General features: G+C 50.1%; 1 protein-coding gene across 1 annotated transcript in view; it reads right to left on the reverse strand.

The window, feature by feature from the left end:
- Positions 1 to 18701, reverse strand: part of LOC141054879 (SCO-spondin-like) — a 463576-nt gene that overhangs the window by 263669 nt on the left and 181206 nt on the right. The window contains exons 44-50 of the mRNA XM_073551763.1: positions 14587 to 14714; positions 8138 to 8279; positions 7150 to 7364; positions 6839 to 7062; positions 6658 to 6760; positions 2749 to 3000; positions 1843 to 1894 (exon numbers count right to left, since the gene is read on the reverse strand). Of these exons, the coding sequence (XP_073407864.1) occupies positions 1843 to 1894; positions 2749 to 3000; positions 6658 to 6760; positions 6839 to 7062; positions 7150 to 7364; positions 8138 to 8279; positions 14587 to 14714 (1116 nt within the window). The remainder of the gene's footprint in view (positions 1 to 1842; positions 1895 to 2748; positions 3001 to 6657; positions 6761 to 6838; positions 7063 to 7149; positions 7365 to 8137; positions 8280 to 14586; positions 14715 to 18701) is intronic.

Consider the following 18701-nt stretch of genomic DNA (forward strand, 5'->3'; position numbering starts at 1 on the left):
CCACGGCTCACAAACACCCCTTCATGTCCTCCCTAACCCATGTCTGGACCCCACGGCTCACAGACACCCCTTCATGTCCTCCCTAACCCATGTCTGGACCCCACGGCTCACAAACACCCCTTCATGTCCTCCCTAACCCATGTCTGGACCCCACGGCTCACAAACACCCCTTCATGTCCTCCCTAACCCATGTCTGGACCCCACAGCTCACAGACACCCCTTCATGTCCTCCCTAACCCATGTCTGGACCCCACGGCTCACAGACACACCTTCATGTCCTCCCTAACCCATGTCTGGACCCCACGGCTCACAAACACCCCTTCATGTCCTCCCTAACCCATGTCTGGACCCCACAGCTCACAGACACCCCTTCATGTCCTCCCTAACCCATGTCTGGACCCCACGGCTCACAGACACCCCTTCATGTCCTCCCTAACCCATGTTTGGACCCCACGGCTCACAGACACCCCTTCATGTCCTCCCTAACCCATGTCTGGACCCCACGGCTCACAGACACCCCTTCATGTCCTCCCTAACCCATGTCTGGACCCCACGGCTCACAGACACCCTTTCATGTCCTCCCTAACCCAAGTCTGGACCCCACGGCTCACAGACACCCCTTCATGTCCTCCCTAACCCATGTCTGGATCCCATGGCTCACAGACACCCCTTCATGTCCTCCCTAACCCATGTCTGGACCCCACAGCTCACAGACACCCCTTCATGTCCTCCCTAACCCATGTCTGGACCCCACAGCTCACAGACACCCCTTCATGTCCTCCCTAACCCAAGTCTGGACCCCACAGCTCACAGACACCCCTTCATGTCCTCCCTAACCCAAGTCTGGACCCCACGGCTCACAGACACCTCTTCATGTCCTCCTTAACCCGAGTCTGGACCCCATGGCTCAGAGACACCCCTTCATATCCTCCCTAACCCATGTCTGGACCCCATCGCTCAGAGACACCCCTTCATGTCCTCCCTAACCCATGTCTGGATCCCATGGCTCACAGACACCCCTTCATGTCCTCCTTAACCCGAGTCTGGACCCCACGGGTCAGAGACACCCCTTTATGTCCTCCTTAACCCAAGTCTGGACCCCACGGCTCACAGACCCCCCTTCATATCCTCCCTAACCCGAGTCTGGACTCCATGGCTCATAGACACCCCCGTCATGTCCTCCCTAACCCAAGTCTGAACCCCACGGCTCACAGACACCCCTTCATGTCCTCCCTAACCCGAGTCTGGACTCCATGGCTCATAGACACCCCCTTCATGTCCTCCCTAATCCGAGTTTGGACCCCACAGCTCACAGACCCTCCTTCATGTCCTCCCTAATCCGAGTCTGGACCCTCGGCTCACAGACACCCCTTCATGTCCTCCCTAACCTGAATCTGGACCCCTCGGCTCACAGACACCCCTTCAAATCCTCCCTAACCTGAATCTGGACCCCTCGGCTCACAGACACCCCTTCATATCCTCTCTAACCCGAGTCTGGACCCCATGGCTCACAGACACCCCTTCATGTCCTCTAATGACCCTTCCAGTCTCCACACATCTTCCCGTCTGTCTTTCCTGCATTTCACATTGAATGACTTATAGTCAGGTTTCTTGCCTGATCCCACAGATTCTGATCTCATATCACTAATGGTCTCCTGTTTCACCCTTCACCATTCCCACACCAGCACCGGTCCTCACGTGTCCATCCCACTGATCGCTCAGATTCATCATCACTCAGTTATTGCTCATTGCAGTCTCTCCTGGCACCACTGAGCCAGACTTTTGTTCCTTACCCTCTTAATCCACCTCATGTGGGTCACTATATGGTCTATATATATTTACCGGGTGGGGAGGAGATCTCTGGTGTCCTGGACTGATTCGGTCCTGATTGTCCCTATGATAAAAAACACAAGACTGATATTGGTATCTAGGCCTTTATTGGTTTCTTGTGGAAGAGGACCAGTAAGGATGACGGGTCAACTACAGAAGTATCAGGAGTTACTAGATCAGCGACACTCTGTGTGGTGGGCTTCATTAGTGAGGGGACATGGCATGGCTCTACAGCCCCAGATGAAGGAGGATTCTTTACTGTTAGGGCAGTGAGAATCTGGAATTCCCTGCCTGAGGAGGTGGTGATGGCGAACTCAGCCGAGGGGTTCAGGAGAGGCCTGGTTGTCTTCCTGGAGCATAAGAATATTACAGTGATTAGGTTCTTTAGAACAGGGTTCCCCAACTCCAGTCCTCAAGACCCACCAACAGATCATGTTTTCAAGATTTCCTTTGTATTGCACAGGTGATGCAATTATCACCTGAGCAATACTAAGGAAATCTTGAAAACATGATCTGTTGGTGGGCCTTGAGGACTGGAGTTGGGGAACCCTGCTTTAGAAGGACGTAGATCTGGGGATTTATTCTGATGAAATATAGGCTGAACTGGATGGACACGGGGCTTTTTTCGGCCTTGCTAACTATGTTACCTTGATGCAGGATAGTCCTACTAACCATGGACATTTCTCTGTCCTGGCAGATGAGCTCTGCGCAAAATGCTTCATATAAGAAAACATTCACCTGTTTACATGAGAAGAGGAACCTGGAGGACCCTGGTCTGTGACAGGCCACCAAGACTTGCTTTATTAACTGTCATGCTCGCCATGTCTGTTTTGCCTCAAGAACCCCTGGAGCGGTGTACACGTGCATATCATGCTATCTGCTATCATGTGTGATCCCTGGAGCAGTGTGCTCACTTACCTTGTGACTGTTGGGCTGCAAGATGCCTGCGTTTCTGCTCTGCCTCCTGTGATCATCTCTGCATGTCTGAAAACCCCTGATCATGTGACCTTTCCTAGGATCCAGCACTGTCTGGTTCGGCAATCCTCTCTGCATGCCTGGAATCCTGATCACGTGCCAGCTCTCTGTTATCCTGAGGATCTGAACCGGAAGTTCTCCCCTGGTCCTGACCCGGAAGTGGAGGTGCTCTGCCCTATATGAGACCGCCCCTCCCTATGCTCAAGGCCTGAGTATTTTGTTGCTTCCCTGCATGGCTGCTTGGTCTGCTGGGTCGCTCCCTCTATTCTGTGCCCCTGCACTTTGCTCTGTCGTGCGTCTCAGCACACGCTCCGTGCTTGTACTCCATCTCTTGTCCCATGCCTTGATAAGTGTTTGTCCTTTGTGCCATGTTTTGTCTCTGCTCTGCCTTGTAGTCCTTCCTTGCTCGGATTCCGTTCTGTGCTTCAGTCTAGCTTCCGTTCCTTGTTTCGTACCTTGCCTTGCTCTGCCTTGTTCCTCCCTATGGTCTCTGTCTTGCTTGCTCTACCTCACTCTCTCCTATGGTGCTCTGTAGTGCTCTCTGGCACATGCACCATTTCTCCTCTCTTACATTTCATGCTCTTTTCCATGTCTAGTCCCAAGGCTCTGCCTTGGCCCGGCTCTGGGCTTCGGCCTACGCTCCGCTGCTAGCTCTGTTCTTGTTCTGACCTGATTCTGTGTTTCTGCCTATGCTTCCGTTCCTGGTTACATACTCTGCCTAAGCTCTGCCTAGTTTCGTGCCTTGCTTTGCCTTGTTGCTCCGTGTGCCCTTTGCATGCGCCTGGCCCTAGCCGTGCCCGCCTGCTTGTGCCTCAGCCGTGCCCGTCGGTCAGTGACAGCTGTGTCGCCTGCCATGCCTCAGCCGGGTTCGCTGGAGTCTTGCCCGTCTGTCAGTGCTGCAGCCCGATCAGCTAGCCAGTGCCCCAGCCGTGCTCTCTGTGCTCCCTTGCACCTCACACTGTTTCTGCACTGCGCTCTACGTGCTCTCTAAAGCACGCTCAGGCCCTCGCCTGCTTCTTGGCATACCTCCTCGTGCTTCTATAAAAGCACGCGCAGGTCTTGTCATGTACGCACAGGTCCTAACCCTGTCCTTGAACCCTGACCCTGGCGTGCTTCTCTGCACGCGCAGGACTCTGCCTCGCCCGACCCTGGCGTGCCTCTCGGCACGCGCAGGACTCTGCCTCGCCCGACCCTGGCATGCCTCTCGGCACGCGTAGGACTCTGCCTCGCCCGACCCTGGCGTGCCTCTCTGCACGCGCAGGACCCTGCCTCGCCCGACCCTGGCGTGCCTCTCTGCACGCGCAGGACCCTGCCTCGCCCGACCCTGGCGTGCCTCTCTGCACGCGCAGGACCCTGCCTCGCCCGACCATGGCGTGCCTCTCTGCACGCGCAGGACCCTGCCTTGCCCGATCCTGGCGTGCCTCTCTGCACGCGCAGGACCCTGCCTCGCCCGACCCTGGAGTGCCTCTCGGCACACGCAGGACTCTGCCTCGCCCGACCATGGCGTGCCTCTCGGCACGCGTAGGACTCTGCCTCGCCCGACCATGGCGTGCCTCTCTGCACACGCAGGACTCTGCCTCGCCTGACCCTGGTGTGCCTCTCCGCACGCGCAGGACTCTGTCTTGCATGACCCTGGCGTGTTCCTCAACACGCACCGTGTCTCTAACTGGTCTTGTCTCCTTGCATGGAACCCTGGTTTGTCTGCTGGATGCCCGGAACCTGCGGATCGCTGCTAGAGATCGTAAGCCTGATGACTGCGGCCTGATGTCCGGAGCTGATGTCCGCAGCCTGATGCCCTGATCATGTCGATCGTTGCCAGATGTCCGGAGTCCGATGCCAGCGTGCCTTTGCCTACCATCTTGCACGTACCATGTCTTGGACTCTGGAGTGTCTCCTAGCACGCACCTTGTCTTGGACTCTAGCGTGTCCTGGCACGCATCCTTCCTAGGAACTCTGGTGTGAACCCTAACACGTACCCTGCCCTGGACCCTGGTATGTTTTCTGCACGTGTTACGTCTGGAACATTTGGCGTGTCCTTGCACGCACCTTGCCATGTTTCACCATTTGTGCCCTGCACCTGATTCCCTGTTTATGCCTTGCACCTGAATAAAGTGTGCAACCACGTTTGCTGAAGAAACTCTGTGACTTCGCTGTCCGTCCTGTTGCCAGACACTCAATAGTGTCTCCCTGAGCCGGCCGTCTGGTCCAGCTGCCGTGGTGGCTCACCCCCTTGGTCTTGCCCCTGACACTCCCTGTATAGGGGGGTGGGTTCTCACTAGGTCAGCTCGCCCTCTGTGGGTGGGTGCCACGGCCCAGAGGGTCCACTCTCTAAAAAGGAAAACGACTCAGCGTAAGCTGACGCTCGTCACATTAACACTGGACTAGCGCTGTGCTTAGTACTGGGAACACTGGACTAGGGCTATACTTACCACTGCGAACACCGGACTAGGGCTATACTTACCACTGCGAACACCGGACTAGGGCTATACTTACCACTGCGAACACCGGACTAGGGCTATACTTACCACTGCGAACACCGGACTAGGGCTATACTTACCACTGCGAACACCGGACTAGGGCTATGCTTACCACTGCGAACACCGGACTAGGGCTATGCTTACCACTGCGAACACCGGACTAGGGCTATACTTACCACTGCGAACACCGGACTAGGGCTATGCTTACCACTGCGAACACCGGACTAGGGCTATGCTTACCACTGCGAACACCGGACTAGGGCTATACTTACCACTGCGAACACCGGACTAGGGCTATGCTTACCACTGCGAACACCGGACTAGGGCTATACTTACCACTGCGAACACCGGACTAGGGCTATACTTACCACTGCGAACACCGGACTAGGGCTATACTTACCACTGCGAACACCGGACTAGGGCTATGCTTACCACTGCGAGCACCGGACTAGGGCTGTGCTTAGCACTGGGAGCAATGGACTAGGGCTATACTTACCACTGCGAACACCGGACTAGGGCTATGCTTACCACTGCGAGCACCGGACTAGGGCTGTGCTTAGCACTGGGAGCAATGGACTAGGGCTGTGCTTAGCACTAGGGTAACTGGGACAAGCATTGTCTTACCACTAAGGGCACTGGGACTAGAGCCATGCTTTGCACTGTGGTTACTGGGACAAGTACTGTGCGTAGCACGGAGGGCACTGGGCCTGACACTGTGCGTAGCACGGAGGGCACTGGGCCTGACACTGTGCGTAGCACAGAGGGCACTGGGCCTGACACTGTGCGTAGCACGGAGGGCACTGGGCCTGACACTGTGCGTAGCACGGAGGGCACTGGGCCTAACACTGTGCGTAGCACGGAGGGCACTGGGCCTGACACTGTGCGTAGCACGGAGGGCACTGGGCCTGACACTGTGCGTAGCACGGAGGGCACTGGGCCTGACACTGTGCGTAGCACGGAGGGCACTGGGCCTGACACTGTGCGTAGCACGGAGGGCACTGGGCCTGACACTGTGCGTAGCACGGAGGGCACTGGGCCTGACACTGTGCGTAGCACGGAGGGCACTGGGCCTGACACTGTGCGTAGCACGGAGGGCACTGGGCCTGACACTGTGCGTAGCACGGAGGGCACTGGGCCTGACACTGTGCGTAGCACGGAGGGCACTGGGCCTGACACTGTGCGTAGCACGGAGGGCACTGGGCCTGACACTGTGCGTAGCACTGTGGCTAGCGCTGTGGGTAGCATTGTGTGTAGCACTGAGGGCACTGGGAATAACGCTGCGCATAGCACTGTGACTAACGCTGTGGGTAGCATTGAGGGCACTGGGTCTAACGCTGTGCGTAGCACTGAGGCACTGTATGAAGTAGTCACTCACCTGTAGTGTGGCGGGTGCACCAGGTGGAGGGGTGGGGACCCCGGCCCAAGGTGGACTCTCTGCTCTGTGTGTACTGACAGCAGGGTGGCTCTCATTTTCCTCTCTGAGGAGCAATGAAGAGCGGTAAGCGGAGCCTCTTTTCCCTGCATTCTCTACCCTGCTTTAACTTTTCACGTCTCACCTCCATGTGGTGTTGGGGCTGGCCGTGCTATGGATCCTAGACTCACATCCCACCTCATCGGCTCCATCAACACAGTCCAGGTGACCGTCACATCGCTGGGACCCCTCAATGCAGTGACCGGAGGATCTGCAGTAGAACTGGGAACGATGGCAGCCCCACTTTGCTGGAGACAAAGGGGACGGAGCGGTGCCTGGATGGGGGAAGAGAATGAGTATAATGTTCAGCTATCACCCCTTCATATTTAATCCTCATGTTATTAGTACATACCCATTCATGAGAAGGGGTATCCTCAAGAGGACAGGGGTCTATCAGCCCTGGCATTTCACTGCCTGACCCATCCCCCCACAGATCCCAGATACAGTGACATTACCACAGTAGATCTCATCTGACTGATCTCCACAATCATTGATTCCATTACAGACAACTCCGAGAGTCCCAGCAGGGACACAGTGACCATTGTGACACTGGAACTGCCCCAGCCGACACTGGTCCCTGGGGTGAGCAGGTGCGGGGGGTCTGACCGGCACTGTAGGGGAAGAATGGGGGGGGGGGTCAGTGATAGTGATAACAGGAAGAATGGGGGAGTCCTATTATTCACTGCTCAGCAAAAGGATGTATATAGAAACCTGTGAAATTCTGCATTAATGGGGCAAGGGTTGGGGCTGCCAACAGATCATTACCTGATCACATCCCTCACTGATTAGCTAGAGAGGAATCACAGAACATGCCTCTCTGGAGGACCTCAGAATCACTCCCTGGAGGACCCGAGCATCACTCACTCTCGCTCTCTGAAGTTCTCCAGAGTCTCTCTCCTGCTCTGGGTGATTCAAGTATCCCCATCTCTTGAGCACCCAAGCATCTCTCTCTATGCAGGACTTCAGCATGTCTCTCTCTGGAAGACCCAAGCATTTTTCTCTCTCTGTAGGAACTGAATCTCTCTCTGAGGGACCTGGGTGTCTCTCCCCATCTTGAGGACCTGGGTGTCCCTCCCCCTCTGGAGAAACAGAGTACCATTTCCTCTCTGGAGGACCTGAAAGTCTCTCCCAGTCTGGAAGAACCAAGCTTCTTCCCCTCTCTCTCTCTGGAGGACCCAACGAGCATCTCTCCCTCTCTGGAGGACATGAGTGCCTAGCTCTATTGAGGAATCTAGCTCATCTGGAGGACCTGATATGACCCCTTCAATAACTTACTATCTTATTGATTTCAGTAAGGATTGTGTAATGGCATGTGTTCCCCCCCCCCCCCCCCCGCTTCATGCCTTCCACATTGGTTCAGAGCTCTGCCCCTATCACTTTTTACCTTCTCCGCAGCCCAGCAGCTCCAGGCGCATGAATATTCTGCCGTGATAATCGTGCGGTAGGATCCGGATATACTGAGCGCTGATCGCCGCCTCAAAGCTCGTGGCAACAGGTGTGGAGCCATCAAAGTTACCCTGGAAAATCTGCAAATGTAGAGAACACGAGTCGCTGACAGCAAATGGAGCTGGGGTAACAGTGTGATGGGGTATGTGGCAGAGCAGGAAAAGACACCAGGCCGATAAACAATCTAAGGAGATTTATTGGAACAGGGAACTGGGCAGCACAAATTAAGGTATATCTGCAGCCTCCGTAATGAGTCCACAATGTGCCCACAATGAGTGCACACAAAGGGAGCAGATCCGGGGGCACCATCCGGCAATCCGACGCCAGGAAAATAGAAATAGTCCTTGGATGAATTCAATAGATCCAGATGAGGGATACAACACAGTCCCACGTGGCTGCTTCTAACAATACGCACGGTCACCGGGAGCTCGCCTCAGCATAAGATCCCAGCCCTTCGCAGCTCACCACCCAACTGACTCGGTCAAAAACAAGAGTCTATTGTCCTGTGTCCTGGGATCAGCCCATCTAGGGGGGAGGTTCACTCCAACTTTTAATATGTGGCTACATTGAGAAGTTTCCAGAAGATACCAGTTCCGTTCTGTCTTACAGGTTTGTATAATGGAGTCCCATGCTGAGAAGAACAAAGACAGAATCCCCCACTAGATGCAGTAGGAGCGAGATTGACCTAGGCCTGATTACATTACAGTCCAGGAACACAGGCCGGGGGAAGGACACGGTGTTACAACCCCTTCCCCCCTCAAATTGTGTACAGACTAGTGACGTCTACAGGTTACTGGTCAAGTACACGTGGTCATGGCTGACAGGACTCAGGACTCGATTTTACATCCTCTTTGACTTAAACTCTGCTTTCTGCACCCATAAATCAACATTGTAGCTCTCCCACATCATTTCCTAGCACAATATCTGCAGGCAGGCCCCTCATCACCCCAACACACACTGCTTGAGCCTAAAGCCAAAGTCCAGTTCTACATTTGGTTTTGGGATATTCCTCCATTGGCCTCCAGCTAATTCAATGGTAATCCCAGGTCCATGCTGTATTGCCTCTGGCCAAACTACTCTGGGATCAACTATGGTGAGGAATGCTCCAGAATCACAAAACCCAAGAACTCTCCGACCGTCCAGTGTGACTTCCTCTAAGTGCTTTGTTTGAGGATTAGAGAAACTCGTAGCTGTGGCCCACACTCCATAAACCCCTAATAGTTGAATATGGGTTTCTGAGCCATTAAGCAAGTCAATTTGTAGGGGTGACACCTCTTCCTCCATTGTATTTAGCTTTAAATAATTGATAGGCCGATTTGGTGCAGGGTCACTCCTCGACTGATCCTGAGGGCAGGTGTCTTGCAGATTCCCAGACCACCCTGGGGATGGAGGTAAGGGAACCTGGAGGCTGATAACCATGTGAAGGCGCATGAGGTGGTTGTTGGGGTTGAGACCGATTTCTCCACTGCATAACTGGACAGTGGGCTTGCAGATGCCCACATCCATAACATCTTCACTCTAAGATTTTTTTCTCCACGTCGTACTCCCAAAGATGAGGCAGGAGTAATGGGAGGCACATTCACACAGGGTTCGCCATGAGTTGGTAGTCTAGTGGGAAGGTGAACATTGGAGGTCGAAGGACATGGTGTCCTCATCTTGAAGCAATGCCATCTCGTACCACACAACCCACTGACTTTTTGGGGTATTTTCGGGCAGCTCCTGTCTTTCCTCCCCTTGCTGTGAGAATCCTTCTTCAGTGCCATCTTGCAGGCAAGCTCCTTCCAAAGCCTTAATTAGTTGCTCCTTGGTCAGTCCTTTGTAGCAGACTCCTAATTCACGGGCCTTTTGTTTGTAGGCTTCCCACTGTCCAGTTCCTGTATCCTGAGGTTCCAGTTCCAGACGTTGATGGGCCGATGTTCTCAATTCTTTCTGCTCTGACCCCACTGCTGCCATCAGTTTGTGACGGGGTATGCGACAGAGCAGTAAGAGACAGCAGGCTGATAAACAATCCAACGAGATTTATTGGAACAGGGAACTGGGCAGTACAAATGAAGGTACAGAGAAGCAGGAGGATCAGGAGGCAGTCAGCACCCATACTGCTCAGAAACCAGTACCAGGCTCTCACGCAGGAAAATGATGAAGAAATACATCAGGATAAGACTTTGCCAACAAGCAGCAACCTTGTACGCCTTCAGAGTCCTCCTGGATGGAGAAAGAAAAATGTTGTGAAGAAGAAACGGAGAGTGGTGGTCATGGGGGATTCCCTGTTGAGAGGAACAGAGGCCGCTATCTGCAGACCGGATATAACTTCAAGAGAAATGTGCTGTCTTCCAGGTGCAAAAATTAAAGATGTGTCTGACAGGATATCAGGACTCTTCAGACCTACAGATGACTACCCATTCCTGCTACTACATGTGGGGACAAATGACACCGCAAGAAACGACATGGAAACCATCTGCAGAGACTTTGAAGACTTAGGCAAGAAAGTGAAAGAACTGGGAGCGCAGGTGGTCTTCTCTTCCATCCTCCCAGTGGATGGCCATGGACCAAGGAGGTGGAATAAGATTCTGCAGGTGAACAACTGGCTACGTCGATGGTGCCGTCAGCAACGATTTGGATTTCTGGATCACGGAGTGAACTACTTATACGATGGACTACTTGCTAGAGATGGGGTGCACCTTACGAAGACTGGAAAGCATGTATTTGGAAGTCGCCTTGCTACACTTGTAAGGAGAGCTTTAAACTAGAACAACATGGGAAGGGAAGCAAAAGACCAGAAAAAGCCATACACCTGACAAATGCTATTGAGAACTCTGCTAATAGAAGTGGAAAGGAAGAACAAAGACGAAAGAATCTAATTAATAAAAATATTGGAGAAAGAGAAACCAATCACAAACTAAAATGTTTCTATACTAATGCACAAAGCATGGGCAACAAACAAGGAGAATTGGAACTACTAACACAGGAAAAGAAATATGATGTCATTGGAATCACTGAAACTTGGTGGGACGATACACATGATTGGAATACAAGACTAGAAGGATACAACTTATTTGCAAGAAACAGACTTGATAAACGAGGAGGGGGTGTTGCATTGTATGTTAGAAACGCGTATATCTGCACAGAGATTGAAGCTTCAGAGACTGGGAGTTCTGTGGAAACTGTTTGGGTAAGAATACAAGGACAGAACAATGGAAAGGACACCATTGTAGGCATTTACTACAGGCCGCCTGTGCAAGCTGAAGATATGGATGAACTCTTTATGCATCAAATGGCCAAGTTCTCCAAAAAATATGACATAGTTGTCATGGGAGATTTCAACTATCCAGACATTTGTTGGGAATCTCTCTCAGGCAAAACTAACAGGTCAAGGAAATTCTTATCCTCTCTTGCTGACAACTTTATCTTCCAAAAGGTAGGGGAGAAAACAAGGGGAACTGCTACCTTGGATCTAATCCTTATAAACAGGGAGGAAATGGTTGAGGAGGTAAAAGTGGCTGGAACCCTAGGAGGTAGCGACCATGCTATTTTAGAATTTTGGATAACTAGAGGCGGAAGACCTGTGAAGACTCAGACGTCAAGGTTAGATTTCAGAAAGGCAGATTTTAAGGGATTCAGAAAGATAATTGGAGGGATCCAATGGCTGGATATCCTTAAAGACAAAAATGTCCAGGAAGGATGGGAAATCTTGAAAAATGAAATTCTCAAAGCACAGTTGTTAACAATTCCGAAAAGAGGGAAGAATAGGAAGCATTTAAGGAAACCAGGATGGGTGAACACAGAACTTAAGCACATGCTAAAAAGGAAGAAAAAAATGTTTATAAAATGGAAAGAGGGAGGCATATCTAAAGAAGAATATAATGCTGTCTGCAGAATCTGCAGGGCACAAATCAGATTAGCTAAAGCTGAAAATGAATTGAGGCTTGCAAGAGATGTCAAAAGCAATAATAAAGGATTTTGGGGATATGTCAGAAGTAAAAGAAAAGTCAAAGATGCTATAGGATTTTTACAGGATGAAAATGATGAAATGGTAAGACAGGATGTTGAGAAGGCTGAACTTTTAAATTCCTATTTTGCATCTGTTTTCTCTCAGAAAGGAAATGTAACACCAACTGTTATTCACTGTCCTATTAAGGGAATAGAAGAATCCAGGATATCTATAAACAGAAAGATAGTGAGGAAACACTTAGCTAACCTAAATGAATTCAAGTCTCCAGGTCCAGATGAATTACACCCCAGAGTACTGAAGGAGATAGCAGAAGAAATTTCTGAACCACTCTCCATAATCTTTGAAAATTCTTGGAGAACAGGAGAAGTGCCAGAAGACTGGAGAAGAGCAAATGTTGTTCCTATCTTCAAAAAGGGGAAGAAGGTGGACCCAGGCAACTATAGGCCGGTGAGTCTGACTTCTATACCAGGAAAGATCTTTGAACAAATTATTAAACAACATTTAAGTCAATACCTGGATAAGAATGAAGTGATCAAACAGAGTCAGCATGGGTTTGTAACTAATAAGTCATGTCAGACTAACTTAATTTCCTTCTATGACGGTATCACTGATTGGGTGGATCAAGGAAATGCTGTAGATATAGTATATCTTGACTTCAGCAAAGCATTTGACAAAGTCTCTCATACAATCCTTATTGAAAAAATGACTAAGTATGGAATGGACAAGGCAACTGTTAGGTGGATTCATAGCTGGCTTAGTGATCGGACCCAAAGAGTGGTCGTAAATGGCTGCACATCCAGTTGGAAGAATGTCTCAAGTGGGGTACCACAGGGCTCTGTCCTGGGCCCTGTATTGTTCAACATCTTTATCAACGATTTAGATGAAGGAATTGAGGGTAAACTGATTAAATTTGCTGATGACACAAAGCTAGGAGGGATAGCTAATACTAGAGAAGAGAGAGAGAGGATTCAAAAAGATTTAAATAAACTGGAGAAGTGGGCAGTAACTAACAGAATGGTTTTTAACAGGGAGAAATGCAAAGTACTACATCTGGGCAATAAAAATGAAAAAAGCATATATAGAATGGGAGGAATAGGGCTAAGTGACAGTACATGTGAAAAAGACTTGGGTATACTAATAGATCACAGACTGAATATGAGTCAACAGTGTGATGCAGCAGCAAAAAAGGCAAATGCAGTTCTAGGATGTATTAACAGAAGCATACAGTCTAGATCACGTGAAGTCATTATTTCCCTCTACTCCTCTTTGGTCAGACCTCATCTGGAATATTGTGTCCAGTTTTGGGCACCACATTTTAAAAAAGACATCAACAAACTGGAGCAAGTTCAGAAAAGAGCGACCAGAATGGTGACCAGTCTGCAAACCCTGTCTTATGAGGAAAGGTTGCAGGATTTGGGAATGTTTAGTTTGCAAAAGAGAAGACTGAGAGGAGACTTAATTGCTGTCTACAAATATCTAAAGGGCTGTCACATTGTAGAAGGATCAACTTTATTCTCATTTGCACAAGGAAAGACTAGAAGCAATGGGATGAAACTGAATGGGAGGAGACACAGATTAGATATTAGAAAAAACTTTTTGACAGTTAGAGTGATCAATGAGTGGAACAGGCTGCCACGAGAAGTGGTGAGTTCTCCTTCAATGGAAGTCTTCAAACAGAGGCTGGACAGACATCTGACTGGGATGATTTAGCGAATCCTGCTTTGAGCAGGGGGTTGGACCAGATGGCCCAGGAGGTCCCTTCCAACTCTACGATTCTATGATTCTATGATTCTATGATTCTGCAGCGTCCACCTGACGCCAGGGAAATATAGAATATTCCTTGGATGAATTCAGTGGATCCAGCAGATGAGGGATACAACACAGTTCCATGTGGCAGCTTCTAACAATACGTCCGGTCACAGGGATCAAGCCTCAGCATAAGATCCCAGCCCTTCGCAGGTCACCACATAACTGACTCGGCCAAATAAATTAGTCCTGTGTCCTGGGATCAGCCCATCGATGTGGGGAGGTTCACACCAACTTTTAACATGTGGCTACATTGAGAAGTTTCCAGAAGCTACTGGCTCTGTTCTGTCTTACAGGTTTGTGTATTGGATGAGTCCCATGCTGAGAAGAACAAAGACAGAATCCCCCACTAGATGCAGCACAAGTGAGGTGGACCTGAGCCTGATTACATTACAGTCCAGGAACACAGGCCAGGGGAGGGACACGGTGTTACACACAGATGTCCATCATGCTGCACCTTCCCACAGCGCTCCTCATTTGTATCCTGCTCCCCTGATGTTAACGGAGGTTCAGGACTTCACTCCCCAGTGGTCACTAATTCACACCAGTGTCACCATTTTCCCTCCAACAAGCAGCCACCTCTCAATCTGTACATGTGACACGGCGATTATCTCCCCGTACGCAGCACCCACCTTGGTCTTCGGCCTGTGGTCGCTCTTTATCTCAGTGTAGTTGTACCAGATCTTCTGGTCAATGCTGAACTGAACTTCAAAACTGGTTACAAAGTAATCCGAGGAGCCGGCACCTTGAGTCACGATCCCTGCCACACGAAAACAGGGCACATGTCACACGACGCAGGTCACATGTCACAAGACGCAGGGCACATGTCACACGACGCAGGTCACACGTCACACGACGCAGGTCACACGACGCAGGTCACACGTTGCAAGCCACAAGACAGGTCACACGGCACAGGGCACATGAACCACCTGCTGCTCAGGGCAGAAGTGAATATGTAGTCTAAACATCAAGAGCCAGAACTGAGGAAAAGTCATAAATAATGATCCAGAAGATGAAAGACAACAGAGGCTGAAAAAAATAACATCAAAATGTTAGAGCCATGAGAAGGCGGGGAGAAGAGACTGAGAAGACAAGGAAAATGGAGATAAAACGTGGCGAACAGAGAGAAGACGAGGGACATGGAGAGAAAACGGGGTGAACAGAGAGAAGGCGAGGGAAATGGACAGAAAACGAGGAGAACAGAGAGAAGACGAGGGACATGGAGAGAAAACGGGGTGAACAGAGAGAGAAGACGAGGGAAATGGAGAGAAAACGGGGTGAACAGAGAGAAAACCAGGAGAACAGAGAGAAGATGAGGGACATGGAGAGAAAACGGGGTGAACAGAGAGAGAAGACGAGGGAAATGGAGAGAAAACGGGGTGAACAGAGAGAAGGCGAGGGAAATGGAGAGAAAACGAGGAGAACAGAGAGAAGACGAGGGAAATGGAGAGAAAACGGGGTGAACAGAGAGAGAAGACGAGGGAAATGGAGAGAAAACGGGGTGAACAGAGAGAGTAGACGAGGGAAATGTAGAGAAAACGAGGAGAACAGAGAGAAGACGAGGGAAATGGAGAGAAAACGAGGAGAACAGAGAGAGAAGACGAGGGAAATGGAGAGAAAACGGGGTGAACAGAGAGAGTAGACGAGGGAAATGGAGAGAAAACGAGGAGAACAGAGAGAAGACGAGGGAAATGGAGAGAAAACGGGGTGAACAGAGAGAGAAGACGAGGGAAATGGAGAGAAAATGGGGTGAACAGAGAGAGAAGACGAGGGACATGGAGAGAAAACGAGGAGAGCAGAGAGAAGACGAGGGACATGGAGAGAAAACGGGGTGAACAGAGAGAGAAGACGAGGGAAATGGAGAGAAAACGGGGTGAACAGAGAGAAAACCAGGAGAACAGAGAGAAGATGAGGGACATGGAGAGAAAACGGGGTGAACAGAGAGAGAAGACGAGGGAAATGGAGAGAAAACGGGGTGAACAGAGAGAAGGCGAGGGAAATGGAGAGAAAACGAGCAGAACAGAGAGAAGACGAGGGAAATGGAGAGAAAACGGGGTGAACAGAGAGAGTAGACGAGGGAAATGTAGAGAAAACGAGGAGAACAGAGAGAAGACGAGGGAAATGGAGAGAAAACGAGGAGAACAGAGAGAGAAGACGAGGGAAATGGAGAGAAAACGGGGTGAACAGAGAGAGTAGACGAGGGAAATGGAGAGAAAACGAGGAGAACAGAGAGAAGACGAGGGAAATGGAGAGAAAACGGGGTGAACAGAGAGAGAAGACGAGGGAAATGGAGAGAAAATGGGGTGAACAGAGAGAAGGCGAGGGAAATGGAGAGAAAATGGGGTGAACAGAGAGAGAAGATGAGGGAAATGGAGAGAAAACGGGGTGAACGGAGAGAAGGCGAGGGAAATGGAGAGAAAACGGGGTGAACGGAGAGAGAAGGCGAGGGAAATGGAGAGAAAACGGGGTGAACAGAGAGAAGACGCGGGAAATGGAGAGAAAACGGGGTGAACAGAGAGAAGACGAGGGACATGGAGAGAAAACGGGGTGAACAGAGAGAGAAGGCGAGGGACAAGGAGAGAAAGCGAGAACAGAGAGAAGACAAGGGACATGGAGAGAAAACGGGGTGAACGGAGAGAAGGCGAGGGAAATGGAGAGAAAACGGGGTGAACGGAGAGAGAAGGCGAGGGAAATGGAGAGAAAACGGGGTGAACAGAGAGAAGACGAGGGAAATGGAGAGAAAACGGGGTGAACGGAGAGAGAAGGCGAGGGACAAGGAGAGAAAACGAGAACAGAGAGAAGACGAGGGACATGGAGAGAAAACGGGGAGAATAGAGAGAAGTCAGGGAGAACAGAGAAAAGCAAGGGAAGAACAGAGAGAAGATAGGGAAATAGGGAGAGAAAATAGGGAGAACAGAAAAAAACAGAAGAATAGAGAGAGAACAGAGAAAAACAAGGGGAGAATAGACAAAGAGAACAATGGGAGCACAGAGAGCGAAGATAGGGAGAACAGAGAAAAAAAGGGTGTGAGGCAGCGCTGTCATTCATGGTTGGGGGACACTCGCTTGGCAGCAAATAAATCACATCCGGTACGGGTTTTCCATAAAACCATATCAGTCCATGAGGTTTATTTGCCATCATAAACCACAGCAGCCATATACAACAGCGCAGCGTCCATGATATAGCTTCACCTTACAGCATAGCATCCATTATACAGGCTATTCAGCCTCATTCTTATCTCACCCACGTCAGGGTTCCCATATGGCTGTTTCTCCAGGCTGCAGACATCCACTCACTCCTCAGGGACTCTCAGACGCTGGCCGCCATTACACACACACTTGCTCCACAGGCTGTTAGCCAGGAGATCCTTCTCCTCACAGGACCTTCCAAACGGACCAATCAGGTCCCAGCATTCACATCTTGTGACCTACCCTGGCCACCTTATATGGTCCGTAGCCTCGCCCACTGGGTCACATGGCTATGACCTCATCACAGGTCCTTCACACACTCACATAGCCTTTTACTATAGGCGTTTTCAGACCCACCCCTGGGTGGGTTTGTAGATAACCAGAACCCGCCCATCTCTCTAGTTACCTGAAGACTTCTCCCTTACACTGAGAAACAACACCTCAGCAATGACATTGCTGATCACACATACACAAGTCTCCATCTCAAAGCCACCCACTTTGAGATACATAACCATCCTTCAGGATTCTGCCACTCATCCATTCTCTTGGGACATCCACACACCGCCCCCTAGTGGACACAGTGGTCATTACACCACAAGGGGTAAACAGAGAAAGCAGACGGGGAGAACGAAGATGGTGAGAACGGGGAGAGAAAACAGAGAGAACAGAGAGAACAAGAGAAAACAGAAAAAATTAGGGGAGGATAGTCTGAGAAGATGGGAAACGGAGAGAAAACAGGGAGAACAGAGAAAAACAGGGGGAGAACAGAGAAAGAAGATGGGGAAACGGAGATAACAAGGGTAAAACAGAAAAAACAAGGGAAGAATAGAGAGAAAAATGGGAAAACAGATAACAATGGGAGAACAGAGAAAACAAGGGGAGAACAAAGAGAGAACAATGGGAGAATAGAAAAAAGGAAGGTCAGAAAAAAAATGCGGTGAACAGAGAGAAGATGGGGAAATCTGAAAAAAACAAGGGAAGAACAAAGAGACAACAAGAGAGATTAAAGATGGGGAGAACAGAGAACGAAGATGTGAGAACAAGGAGAGAAAACAAGAAGAACAGAGACAGAACAAAAGGAGAACAGAGAAGACAGAGAGAACAGAGAGATAAGATTAATTGAATAGAGAAAAAACAAGGGGAGAACAGAGTGAAAAGGCGGGGAAAACAGAAAGAAAACAAGATGAGAACATTGAGAGAAAATAGGAAAAACAGAGAAAAACAATAAGAAAGCAGAACAAGAGGAGAACACAGAGAGAACAGAGAGAGAAGAGAAAAGACAAGGGAAGAACAGGAAGAGAACAAGAGGAGAACAGAGAAAGCAGATCGCGAGAACAGAGAAAAAAAACAAGGGGAGACCTTAGAGAGAAGACAGAGAGAAAAAAAATACAATAATATGGGGAAAACACAGGGAGAACAGTAGAAGTACGAGAACATAGGAAGAATACTGGGAGAATGCAGCAAGAACATACAGAGAATACAGCAACATGGAAAGAACACAGAGAAAATATAAGAAGTATATGGTGAGGACATAGGGAGAAAGCCAGAAGAACACGGTC

Source organism: Dendrobates tinctorius, unplaced genomic scaffold (assembly GCF_039654945.1).
Source record: "Dendrobates tinctorius isolate UK_male_01 unplaced genomic scaffold, ASM3965494v1 ptg000179l, whole genome shotgun sequence".
Taxonomy (NCBI): Eukaryota; Metazoa; Chordata; class Amphibia; order Anura; family Dendrobatidae; genus Dendrobates; species Dendrobates tinctorius.